Source organism: Nothoprocta perdicaria, unplaced genomic scaffold, assembly GCF_003342845.1.
Source record: "Nothoprocta perdicaria isolate Ctin4 unplaced genomic scaffold, notPer1 scaffold_38, whole genome shotgun sequence".
NCBI lineage: Eukaryota > Metazoa > Chordata > Aves > Tinamiformes > Tinamidae > Nothoprocta > Nothoprocta perdicaria.
The window spans coordinates 39,590-53,319 of record NW_020455621.1 but is presented as its reverse complement, the minus strand read 5'-3'; the positions used below and the strand labels follow the sequence as shown (position 1 = coordinate 53,319).

At 44.9% G+C, this 13,730-nt stretch overlaps 1 protein-coding gene across 1 annotated transcript in view; it reads left to right on the top strand.

Annotated features, from left to right (window-relative positions):
- Positions 1-8,285: 8,285 nt before the first annotated feature.
- Positions 8,286-13,730, top strand: part of TARBP1 (TAR (HIV-1) RNA binding protein 1) — a 41,651-nt gene continuing 36,206 nt past the window's right edge. Inside the window, exons 1-2 of the mRNA XM_026044701.1 lie at positions 8,286-8,332; positions 11,657-11,831. Of these exons, the coding sequence (XP_025900486.1) occupies positions 8,286-8,332; positions 11,657-11,831 (222 nt within the window). The remainder of the gene's footprint in view (positions 8,333-11,656; positions 11,832-13,730) is intronic.

Sequence of the window (13,730 nt, the reverse complement as noted above, 5' to 3'; positions counted from 1 at the left end):
TTTTATGGATATATATATATATATGGGTATGGCTATATATTTGTTTTGGAAGGCTGTAGAAGACAGTGTCGCAATGCTAAGCTTTCCAGGATGGAGCAGCGGGAGCCCTCCGGCTGTTTCCACCAGTCTGTGAAAGGGAGCAACCACCACGAGCCACTTATGGCCACACAGCAAGAGGTGCTCGCCTCCCGTGGAGGGATGCAAGGAGGTCCACCAACCAAAAAAGGGCCTACACTCCCATCTGTTTTACTTACAGTAAAATAATCTCAGTTGTTTGAAAGCTGTGTGTTTTTATGGGCCTTCTGCTAAGGCCATGGAGTGCTCGAGGTGCCTGCTAGCTGGCCAACCTTGAGGCTGACCCTATGGGGAGGAATAGGTGAGATGTATGGACACCTCAGACAAAACTCATCATCAAGAGCTTTCCCAGAGCACAGCAAAGAGGGGGTCACCTGACTACATTTCTGTCTTGGTATTTCTGAAGTCTGTTCTGATTGCTGAAAGTGCTATCAAAATTAAAGTAGCGTTCTGCACTGRTATTTTTATAGAAGCTCATCTTTTACACAGAAAAAACTAGGCGCCTCTGATCTGAGTTGTCTCTCAGATGTTTAATGCCYGTCTTTACATGATGTAAACAAGAAATGGAAATTGGAAATTATATTTAAAGAATGAACCAGATAAAACAAAATGTCAGTCACCCTTAAATGCAGATTTCTTAGGACTACAATAGGCACATTCCTGGATTTTAGGTCTTTACTACTCACAACAGAAAGCTGCTGGAGATAGGGTAGCTCTGCAGGGTCTTACCACTCAGCATGGAAATATGAGCTGGAAAGTGTAATGTCTTTCCTTCTTGTTATATCTTTGGGTTGTATAGGTATGATCTTCAGCCACTCACCTGAACCATAAAGCCAAATGCAAATCAACAGAAGAAGGAAGAAGACAAAACATAATCCTTCTCCAACAGCCATCAGATACAAAATACAAGCAATCACCATCATTTTTATCAAAGAGATTTCTTACTATTCTTATTATTTTTTCTTACTATTTCTTGCTATTATGATGTCAATTAGCTTTAAAATGAAGTTTAAGTTCCACACTTAAAGTATTTGCAACATCATTTGCATACACCATTTCACCTAATTTTTAAGTACAGAATGTATAGTCTAAACAATTCTGATCATATATTTGCTTAAAATGTTTACAGTGAATTATGAATACTGAGCCAATAATTTGTTTTAAGGGTTAAGGGCTGCAACTGAAACAAAATACCAAGCACTCTTCTCAACATTGTAGTCTYCTTCTGCCATCTGCTGTTTTTCCTTTGTTATTTCAATAATCAAAATTCACAGTTTCTTTTTTTTAAAGAACATTGTTTTTCAATTTTCTCCCTTCCCCTCATTTCTTAAGGATACTTAGGATGACTTGAATGAATGGCAGAATTAATAAATATATTGCTAATCCTTAATGAAATTACGTCTTTTACCAAAATTATTGACAGGTATGAGTATTTTTTAAGAGAAAGAAAACATTTCATCTGTTGTTATGAGTGTAAAAATGACACTTATGGTTATTTCTCTTTCTAAAGTAAAAGCATATTGTACTAATAAAAACAAATTGTGTCTCACGTCTAATTTATTCTTTCTTATCTCTCTATTTCTCTAACTGGTCGTGTAAGGGCATCTTATCAGAAAGCTAAAGCAGGAAGGTGCAATTTGGTAATGACATAATGACCTGGTAATGACATTGATACTCTAGCTCATCTTACAACTTACTTGCAGAGCTAACTAAAAGTTGGGAGATTTCTCTATGGCTTTGGTTTTCAACATGCTTTTTGAAGAATAATCTGCACCAGGATCTGTAAATCCTGTGTGGTTTTTGTTTGTTTGTTTGTTTGTTTTTTTAATATTCTAGATGATAGAGAATTGTCAGAGATCAAGAGGGTGTTGTCACCCCAAAGGGTCTGAAAGGTCAGAGATCTCTAGAATGGGCCTCCAAATATAACTGCACTGTGATGATATATTACATATTAAAAAAAGACTGCAAAGATACATCTTTGCTCAGCATGTATTTATACATTAATTTTGGTGAAAACTAGGATGGCACTAGGCTAAGATTAAATGCTTCTGAGAAGAAAAATATATCCCAAGTATCCTTCTGATTTATTTATTTTTTTACAATCTAATGTCATGCTGTATCTGGGAAGTTTCAAGAATTTTGATATACTGAATAAAAAGCAGTACTCATTAGATGTAGTGGTGGGGTGGGAGAAAACATCTTAAGGTAAAGAGTCACAGAAATTCATAGTTATTTTGGATGCCTCCATTTCTGGACAGCTCCTGGGAGGGCCACACTTTCAGAAAATGATTCGGCTTCTGAATAGTGGGTCCCACCAAAGTGTTTCTATGGATGACTAGTTATTTTGGTCTTCAAGTTGTGTGATTATTGTAGCAAATTTCCCTAGGTGTATAGTGTAATAATACCCACCTCAGCAGGGTGTTTTGAAGCTTTATATATCATTGTCAAATTCAACACTATTGTGTACTTCAAATGGACTCAAATGGAGGATCTCATAGATGTGTAAAAAACTATTAGCATTTTTACAAGATGGAGATTTTAAAGGCTGAAGCAAAGGAGAAATGCTGTGACAATGTAATATATACCTGTTGCTTCCTATTCCTCTGCAAGGGCAGGAAAAAGACCCATGGTGGACATACAAGGTCAAGTTTAAAAAAAAACTTAAAAAATTACAAATAATCTTTATAGTAAAAATGATGTGTTAAAGTGACATGTTTCTAAAATGAGTTGWTCTGAGGTTTGTCCTTTGATCCTATTATCTTTCAAATAAATTACAAAAAGCAAAGACATCGTAACTTCCTAGAAAGCTTATTATAGCATCAAACAAGAGCCCTCCTCTGACTTTGAAGATATCCTGCAATCAGTTAAGAAAACCCTGAATGATACTGGAATGAGACAAGAGTTTTGCAGCATATTTGGCAAGATTCCATCTTGAGAAAATCACTAGGAGTATGAGAAAACAGGGAGGATTAGCTCTCCCCATCCCAAACAGGGAGGATTAGCTATCCCCATTAAAGGAAAAGAGCAGCATTATGGGCTGTTTTCAAAACACGTGAGCTGCCTGCCTATTGCTTTCAAAGCTGCCATTCTCAGATAAACCCATAAGCCATTTTGTGGCTTTTAGTATGGAAAATCCAAAATAAAGTTGTATTTTCTCAAGTCAAATGTACATGACAAAATGCAAAAGTTATATGTTGACACAAACGACTATTACTCTATAGCATGCAGCACTAGTGAAACTAGTGCTAGGTAAACTTAAAATACTATGGGCCATAACAGGGAGTATATTAAACATGTTTTTTCCTTGCTTTATTTTGACATAAATGACTGTTGGAGGGTAGAAATAGACTTTGGCCTTCATTTCTAAACTTCAGAYTAAAGAAATCATCTTGCTGTTAACCAGTGCCATGCCAATTTCTCCATTCATCTAAAAATCAAAAATAGTTTTTCSGTATAAAGTGGGGTACCTTCATGCTCCCAGAACAAATACCAAAGACTAGTTCACCACTGAAAAGCAATTCAATCATGCTATTAAGCCAAAGAATTACAAAGTTATTTATGTTCTGTCATCCTTTCAAAGGACAGAAAATTGCAAACCTTCACATTTGCAAAGAAAAATATCTAGGAAATAAAGTCAAGCCTGCCTTCCTTCCTTCCTTCCTTCCTTCCTTCCTTCCTTCCTTCCTTCCTTCCTTCCTTCCTTCCTTCCTTCCTTTCCTTCCTTCTCTTTCCTTTCTTCCAAGTTAAAGTGGAAATTTCATCTGTTCCCCCTGAAATAAGTGAGAACTGAATTTCTCTTGAAGAAATGTTGTTGGGGTTTCTTTTTATATATATATATATTTTTAGGTTCCTTTTATCAGCCTCTCTGTAGTAAAGCTGCACTCCCAGTATTATCATGAAGCTTTAAAAARAAATAAAGACTTCTGGGGTTGCAGCTGGTAAATTTTAATGCAGAAGGTATAGAGTATTTTCCCCRCTACAGTAGATCCTCTTATGTGGTTCATTACCAGTAGAATCCTCTGTACACTAAAATCCAGAGGCAGCAAAATACTTAGGCATGTGCTTAGAGTTAAGCTCCTGTTTACATGATTTACTGGATAAAGACCTATAGACAAAGGCTGTTCTAATGGAGAAATTATATGATACAACACGGACGTTTTCTCAGCTGCTGCATTTCTTCCAGACCTAAATAAGCTTTTCAGACTGAGAGCTGGAGAATATGGCTTTTACACATTTTAAAGACCCCAGTAAAATCTAAGCTTTACCACCTGGCTCAGAGTCCTGGTGAAGGGGAGGGGTCAAAATGATTCATGTAGCCCATGGCTGAATGGAAATGTGTTTGTTTTTAAATAAAACTAATGGAAAGTAAGGCCAACCAGTGGGAAAGCAGGCTGTTAATGGGAAGCATTTAATTTCCAGTCAGTATGGCAACTGCTCTTCTCCTATATGAAGCAGATAAAAAAGACTGCAGAGTTTAGGAGCATCCTGTCAGGTAGGTTAGCAAAATAAGGACAGATGGTAAAGGATTATTTCTAATTCTTTCTTCTAATTCATCCTTTCCAGATCATTCTGTTGCACTCATTCTAACTCAAGATTTATCAGCTTAGCTTCTTCTTTATAGCTTATGTGCTAAAACCACATAGTACAGATTTGCAACTTCCTATTCACTATAAATGTTTAATTGAACATAAATGCTTTCCATTCACTGCCTTTAAATTCTCCTTAAGAACAGAGGATGTTGAAAGTGTCAGAATTGTAGAGCTCTGGCTTCATTTTCAAACTGAACATCCTCAAGGGTGCATGCACAGGAGGGTGTTGAATTTCTTGCCTGGATGCAGGTAACGTCCCAGTCCAAYAGTATCGTTATGATCTATCTCACTGTTTCTTTCCTCTGCAGTTCTTATTTTGCATTGTCTATTTTATTAGCTATCTCCTGACTGCTCTTCCTTCATGTACCATTTCTTGCTAGAGTGAATAAAGGAAGGAAGCCATGCATTGTGGTCCTAATAATGCTGTAAGCATGAACAGGCCATGGTTTAACCAAGAGTTATGTAGTCACTTCTGCTCATTAGTTGCCTAATTCTGGTCCTTCCCCCTTCCCTGTCTCCAATTATTTTAGGCAATTTTTTGGAAAGTTCCATGTGATTTTTTGTTGTCTCTGTTTTCAGATGTCTAGTTTGAGACACACTGCGCCTGATCTTTGCAGGTGTTAATGATTAGTAATAGCTCGTCTTGAAGTTAGTGGGGAACTGACAGTATTTGGCACCTTCCTAAACCTAACTGAGAGTATCTAGAGAAAAGGGTAAGACGGCATCCAAAAATAAGGTCTGTGCTGCCTCTCTATTTCTCCTAATTGATTTCACACCTCCCTCTCTGCTAACACTTCTTGAAAACTGCAGATCAGAGCTATCAAACACTGCATCTGCATCTTGTTTTCTGAAACTCTTGAGTTTATTAATTTCTTATGTTAAATATAAATGGCAGTTATCTTCCTTCCTGTATCTTTCCTTTCTCTTCTTTTTTTCCCCTACAACTTGTCCTTCTTCTGAATAGAAACAGCAAAAGGAAGGCAAATGCCAATGACAACAGCACCATCTTCTGTTCTGCAGAGGTCATGAAGACTCCAGTGTTTTTTTAAACAGTCCTCTAAAGATGGTCTAGTTGACAAGTTTTGATGTAGAGCTGGATCTCACTAGCTCTTCATAGATTACAAGTCAGCATGCATGTGGGAAGTGCAGAGGCATGAAAGGTTGCAAAAATATAGKTCTTGCAACATTTATCTCCATGAGGCCCCTTTTCTTTATCTCTTTTCTCTCATCCCGTAAAAGGCTCAGCTACAAGACTTAGGCTCAATTTCATTTCAGTTTCTGTGACTTGGCACAACACCAGTTTCTTTCTTTTTTTTTCCTTCCTTTTTCTTTTTTCTTTTTTCTTTTCTTTTTCTTTCTTTCATTACTGCTTTTCTTACCTGTCATTTCCATCAGGCACTACTGCCACCAGGAGACAGCCAGTGCTTTGGGCTTTACAGAATCACAGAATTACAGAATGGTTAAGGTTGAAAGGGACCTCTAGATATCCTCTAGAGGACACCTACAGCATGGAACACAGGGTGGGATTCAGACGGGTTTGGAAGATCTCCAGAGAAGGAGACTCCGCAACCTCCCTGGGCAGCCTGTGCCAGCGTCCAGTCACCCTCACCGGAAAGAAGTTCTTCCTCAGATGGAGATGGAGCCGCCTGGGTTTCAACTAATACCCACTGCCCCTTGTCCTATCACTGGACACCACTGAGAAGAGTTGGCCCCTTCCTCCCTACATTCTCCCTTCAGGTATTTATACATATTGATCAGATCCCCTCACAGCCTTCTCTTCTCCAGCCTAAACAGGTCCAGCCCACTTAGTCTTTCCTCATAAGAGAGATAGATGTACCAGTCCCTTAATCATTTTGGCTGCTCTCTGCTGGACCCTCTCTAGAAGCTCCACATCCCTTTTGTACTGGGGAGCTCAGAACTACCCTCAATACTCCAGGTGCGGCCTCACCAGAGCTGAGTAGAGGGGCAGAATCACCTCCCTTGACCTGYTGGCAACACTCCTCCTGATGCAGTCAGGATCCCATTGGCCTTCTTGGCCACGAGGCACTGCTGCCTTATGGTTAACTTGGTGTCAACCAGGACTCCCAGGTCCCTCTCTGTGGAGCTGCTTTCCAGCAGGTCAACGCCTAATCTGTCCTGATGCCTGGGGTTATTCCTGCCCAGGTGCAGGACCCTACATTTKTCCTTATTGAACCTCATGAGGTTCCTCTCTGCCCAACTCTCCAGCCTGTCCAGGTCCCTCTGGATGGCAGCACAGCCTTCTGGAGTTTCRGCCACKCCACTCAGCTTGGTATCACCCTCAAACTTSCTCAGGGTGCACTCCGTGCCCTCRTCCAGGTCACTGATGAACAAGTTGAACAGCACTGGGCCCAGTACTGACCCCTGAGAGACACCACTGGCCACAGGCCACCAGCAGGCCTCGGCCCCATTTATAACCACTCTCTGAGCTCTGCCATCCAGCACGTTCTCAATCCACCTCACTGTTCACACGTCCAGTCCACCCTTCCAGAGCTTTCCTATGTGGATATTATGGGAGAGGGTGTTAAAAGCCTTGCTGGAAATTAGGAATTCCACCTTTAGGAAGTATATAGTCTAAACAGATCTCTTCGCCCAAAAAACTACCAATAGGACAAGAGCAAATGGCCTTAAATTGAAACAGGGGAGGTTCAGGTTAAATATCAGGAAGAATTTCTACACAGAAAGAGYAGTCAAGCATTGGAATAGGCTGCCCAAGGAAGTCGTAGAGTTACCATCCCTGGCAGTGTTCAAGAAAGGTCTAGATGAGATGCTTAGAGACATGGCTTAACAGGTAGAGTGTTGAGGGGCTTACAGTTAGACTCAATGATTTCAAAGGTCTTTTCCAAACGTACTGATTCTGTGATTCTAAGGAGCGCAGCAGGCTGCACAGCAGAAGGCACAAGAGGTACTGGAGGAGGGGAAACAACAAAACAGGAAGACAAGGAGATAAACATAACTTTTACTGAGATTGACCAACAAGAGCTGGGGAGCTGCTTTCATGTGCGCCTGTTGCAGATGAGCATCGTCCTCGCAGCAACATCTCCTCTTGCATTGCCTCTGTTAGCTAGGGAAGGAATGCCTCTGTTAGCTAGGGAAGGAATCCTGTAGCCTGTAGCTACAGGAAAAGGAGAGAAGACAAGAAAGAGGAATATTTTAGCAGTCAGGAAGGGCGGGATGGGAGCAGCTGCTTTTCCCTTGCTGCCCTCCGAGGGCCAGCTCTGGGGAGGCACCCAGCAGTGCTGTAGAGGAAGCCATGCCGAGCACTTGCACTCACACCAGCTCCTGCTCTTTACTGAGAGGAGGCCATGTCTGTGACCGGCCCAAAGGCCTCGGTGCCTCTGACTAAACCAGGACTCCCAGGTCCCTCTCCACAGAACTGCTTTTCAGGAGATCAGCCCCTAATCTGTACTGTTGTCAGATGTTACACCACCCCAGGTGCAGGACCCTGCACTTGTTCTTATTGAACCTAATGAGGTTCCTTTCTGCCCCATTCCCAACCTGTCYAGGTCCCTCTGAATGGCAGCACAGTTCTCTGGGATGTCAGCCACTCAACCCAGTTTGGTATCACCCTCAAACTTGCTCAGGGTGCACTCTGTTGCCTCTATGCCCATCCACGTTATTGATGAACAAGTTGAAGAGCGCTGGGCCCAGTACTGACCCTTGAGGGACAGCACTTGCCACAGGCCTTCAACTAGTCTTGGTGCTGTTTATTACAGCCCTCTGAGCTCTCCCATCTGGCGTGTTCTCAATCCACCTCACTGTCCGCTCATCTAACCCACACTTCCTGGGCTTCCCCATAAGAAGCTTATGGAGGACAGTGYCAAAAGTCTTGCTGAAGTCAAGATTGACAACATCCACAGTTTTCATCCATCCAGCCAGTTATCCCATCATAGAAGGTTATCGGGTTGGTCAAATACAACTTTCCCTTGGTGAATCTGTGCTGACTACTCTTATCACCTTCGTTTCTTTCACATGCCTAGAGATGCTTTCTAGGTTTAGCTGCTCCATCACCTTTCCAGGGACAGAGGTGAGCCTGACTGGCCTGTAGTTGCCCGGCTCCTCCCTCTTGCCCTTTTTGAAGACTGGAGTGACGTTGATTTCTTCCAGCCCTCCGGCACCTCCCCTGCTCTCCGTGGCCCCTCAAAGATGATGGAGAGCAGCTGAGCAATGACCCTGGCCAGTTCCCTCACACTCTTGGGTGCATCCCATCCGGGCCCATAGATTTATATGTGTTCAGTTTGCCTAAATAATCCCTAATAATAATCCAAATCCTCCTTCACCAGTGGAAAGTCTTCCTTTCTCCCGGTTCTCTCTCTTGTGTCCAGGCTCTATAGTACATGGGGACTAGTCTTAGCAGTAAGGACTGAAGCCAAGAAGGCATTTAGTAACTCTTCCTTCTCTGCATCCTCCGTCATCAAGGCATCCACCCTGTTCAGCTGCAGACCAACATTTTCGCTAGTCTTCCTCTTGCTGCAAATGTATTTGTAGAAGTCCTTCCTGCTGTCCCTGACATCTCTTGCGAACTTTAATTTCCAGCTGGCCTTGATCTTCCTCGGTGCATCCCTGCATTCCTTGACAATGTCCCTATATTCTTCCCATGTGGCTTGGCCCTTCTTCCACATGATGTATGTGCTCTTTCTCTCATAAAGTTCACCCAACAGCTCCTTGCCCATCCATGCAGGTCTCCTGCCCCCTTTGCTTGGCTTCTTTCTTGTAGGAATGCACYGATCCTGAGCTTGGAGGAATTGGTGCTTGAGTATTAGCCAACTCTCCTGGACCTCCTTTCCTTCTAGGGCCCTGGCCCAGAGGATTCCCCCAAGGAGGTCCCTGAAAAGGTTGAAGTTAGCTCTCTCTTGAAGTCCTGGGTTGCAATCCTACTTCCTGTCTAGCTTCTTCCTCACAGGATCATGAATGCCAACATCTCATGGTCACTGTAGCCTCATTTGGGCGGCTCCTCATCAAGGTCATTGGTGTCTACAGCCTCGTAAGTGTCCATGGGTTTCTTGCTGCACCCCAAATGTCCAGGCCTTTGGGGAAGAGCCCCACATACATGCTGAACCTTTGCTCTCTTGCCCATTTAGTGTCGTTGAGTGCCCAGGCCACGGAGGCGCTGATTTCGGCAGAGATGAGCAGGTGCTCCTGCTGCCCAGCCCTTGCAGATGCTGCCATCAGGTGTATGTGTTTCAGGAGAGGAGGTGGCAGAGGCCAAAGGGCTGGGGACAGCAGCCGCTGCCTGATGAGGAAGCCTGGGAGTTGCTGCCCACACTGGAGGCAGCCTGTGAGGGCAGCGCTGCCCTGGGCCACGTTTAGGCACCTTGTGCGAGGCTGGGCCTTCTCAGCACCCAGCAGCCCCCAAAGCACCTGGAGGCTGTGGCCTGCAGGGCTTGCTCGGTGTGGCCCCCATTGCAGGACTTGCTGCCATGGGGCGGCTCTGTGACCTGGGGCCCTTTCTTGAAAACAGGTTGCATGCAAGGGGTTGCCCTGGTGAGTGAGCTRGGAAGAGCAGCAGGGCAGCTGCCCTCTCCCTTAGTGCTCGATTGTGGCGTCGGTCGACACAGAGCCCTGCTCTGCTCTGCTCTGCAGGCGGCAGCGCTCAGCACCGCACTCACACAGCTCTGCTCCTGCTTTTGAAGCTGACTCTTGCTTTCTTCTTGCTGGGCTGCTGAAAGGCGGAGGTTGATCCCATGGCCGTTTGCTTGAAGACGCAGCTCGGCAAACGGGAACTGCCCAGAGGAGCTGGAGCCTGTCCTCCGGAGCCCTGTCTTTGGGTGGCCTCTAGACAGGCTTTGCAGGGACGAGGGGAGCTGCTACAGCCAGTCCAGGTACTCCAGACCGGCCACCGGGGACTTGGCCTCCACACGCACTTCTGTGCGGCAAGGCCTGAAGCTCAGTCCCCATCATGATCAGCCTTTCTGCACCCCAGGAACCCTCCTGTTTGCTTCTCCTGGCAGCACCTTCTGGCCACATTGTACAGGGAGGGACTCGCCACCAAGGACATCTTCTGCATTTTTCCCAGTGAGAAAGATCAACAGGAGCTAAAGGAAGCCCTCAATGCAGGAGGCAGCGGGCAGYGGGGGAGCAGGCCAGTCTACCTCTCGGCTGCTGTCCTAAAGGTGAACTCTTCTGCCTTGCAGCTCATTCCTCCTCCTTGTCCCCAGCTGCCTCCTCAGGGAGGACAGCTGTGATGCTGGGGTGGAAGGGAGGCTGACAGGCATGAGGTCTGTCTCTTCCCCAGGACAAGATCATGCCAATGGAGCAGGGACTCACACAACCCACTACTTGTGCAGTAGTCCTGCTACCTTGGAGAGCTGGGAGCTCGGAGCCAGCTGCCTCCTGGGCAGCCCAGGTGCCAGCGATGCTCCCTCYGGGCGCAGGGCTGATGTGCCAGGCCTCATCTCCACACTCTGGCCATGCAGGATTTCCTGTGCAGTATCCCCTCCACACTCCTGTTGGTGGCCCTGTATGAGAGGTGGATGCTGGCTMTGGAGAAGGCGAGCAAGGAGCAGCAGACTGAAGAGCTGAASGCCTAAGTGTTGCAGGCAGTGCCAGCWCTCTGGAGAGACTGGGAGCGCCTAGGGCCTTCTCTRGCCATGGGCAGCTCCTGCAAAGACCCATCATTTCTGTCAGCGTGCCAGTGCTCATGCTGCACAGCCCAGCCCCAGGCTTCCATGGGCTTCGCAAGGCCTGCCAGCGTGTCTCCTGACCAGCTYCCCTCTCCTCACGCTGCCGATGTGCTGAGGCACCTGCCTTTTAGTCAGGATCTTGCCCTTCCGGATCTTGCACTTGAACCTCTTGCGGCAGCTGAGCTGCTGGACATGTGTAAAGCAGTGACAGAAATCGGGGGCCCTGCTGTCTGTGGAGGACGCCCCATTTGTGGGAGTTTCCCTGGGACTTCTTGCTCACAGCCGGCAGCAGCGGCCACGGCCTCCTGCAGTCAGGGCGCGTTGTGTTTGYGCTTGTGTGTGTTCACGTAGGGCGGCTGGGCAGYTGCCCCAGGCAAACGGCCTCTTGCTCAAGACCTTGCTGGCCTCGTTCCACCACATCAGCCAGAGCGCAGCCACCAACSAAAGGAGCTCCAGGAGCCTGGCCGTGTGTCCAGGCCTGGACAGCACGTTGCCGCTGCAGCTGCAGGTGGAGATGAACAGTAAGGTGTGTGGAAGTTGGCAGGCAGCCTCCCACACTGGGCCACAGCTGAGCCAGGCCCACATGTCCCATAGCCATTGCAAATGTGAACTGCAGCAGCAGCAGCACGGGGCTCTTACTGCAGCTGCAGCCAACTTCCCGGTATATTCAGCATCAGTGAGAGCGAAGAGCATTCCTTTCTATAATCCCCATCATGCCTTTTCTTTCCCCTTACTCCATATTCACTTTTCTGCCTTTTTTTTTTTTTTTTTTTTTTTTTTTTTTTTTTTTTTTTTTTTTTTTTTTTTTGCATCATTTTCCAGGCAGGAGCTCCCTCGTTCAACCTCTCACTGGCTTAAATTTTCAGTCATTTCTGCTTTTTGTCTACTAAGACAATTAGCAGTAAAACAGTTCAAACATAAATGCTGATGTTTAACTTGACATAGTAGGACACCTCATAGTTGGCACCTCTTTGTGATAAAAACAAGGAAGAATTCAAACAGTAATGCAGAAGAGCAAAGCATCTGCTTTTTTATTCAGTTTTGATTATTTGTGTGGATTTTTAAAGCTTCATTTACACCACATAAGCTTGAAGGGAAGACTAACATTGTAATATAGAAGGGATACCCTCCTTGGGAGTTTTTCAAGCCTGATAAATGAAAAAAAACACAAATCATCTGGATTGCATGCCACAAGTAAGAAAGGGAAAGATTACTAAATAAAGTCATGACAGCACATGAAAAAGCAAAGAAAATGGGTAATGGTATGAAAGAGATTTCAACTACAAGCATCCTATTCACTGTTTTTATATATCCTGCCCATTTCTSTACTCATAAATGCTTTTGTTTGTATGAAATGAAGTACCACGGTACACATTTAAGTAAATGCATCTATTTGGACTATGTTGGTTTTCCTTTTTTTTTCCTAGATTACATATTTTACATGTAACCAAACACATAGAGGAGGCTAACATATATCCAAATCATACCAGTTAGCCAACTGGTTTAAAGTATCTCCCTTTGTTTCCTATACTACTTAATGTGTATAGTTATGCTACAGGCCCAGTTTTAGTAAGAAGCTTCAGGCATTTTTGCGGTTGGTAGACTTGAAAATACTGAATTTCTAAACATTAGAAATTTTCTGGGTAGACAGAAAAGGGAAGAAGCATGTGTGCATCAGAGGAAAAGATCAAATGGGATCTTAATCTAAAAATCTTSTGTATTTCTTCCTCCTTAGACACCTAAGAAGCTACAGTTTTGCCAAAGTAACCCTCATACCATTGGAAAAAATGTGCTGCTCTCTGGGAATTTCTTGCTGCTTTGACAGCACCAGGTTTGCCATTTTTTAAGGCCATATCTTCCAGAAGAGTGGCCTGCAACCGTTTCTGATATGATGACTCCTGAAGTTGTTTTCATGGGAATTGCATAATCTGTATGGTGAATTAGCGATCATAGATGCTAYACTTGATCTTAGCCAAAAGGCTAAGAARCGATGCTTACTGGAAACCAGCTTGTTCCACTCAAGTTACCCTTGGGCTACACTACTGGGTATTAATAGTGAATTAAACTGTATTGGAGCATCCTCTAGCTCTGATGCCACCTGTATGCACGAAAGAGACTGGGAGGATCAGCAGCAGAAAGTGCCCAGAACACGTCCTGCAGTCATTTGAAGTAGATACAGGGTTTGCAGGGACCAATGTTGCTTCTCCAACGATGGAGAAGCGCAAAGTGCTGGGTGATTTATCCCGTTTGCAGGTGTATCTGTGCACGTGTATGGGGTGAGTTTATAACATCACATAATCGGGAAGCCAGAGCTTTCCAGCAGCTCTTTCCYCTTCCAAAACCTGAGTGACGACCACAGACGCTGCAGCAGGCCCACAGGCGCCGCCCGCCGCAGCCCCTCAGCTCGTTGCTCACCCTCCCTTCC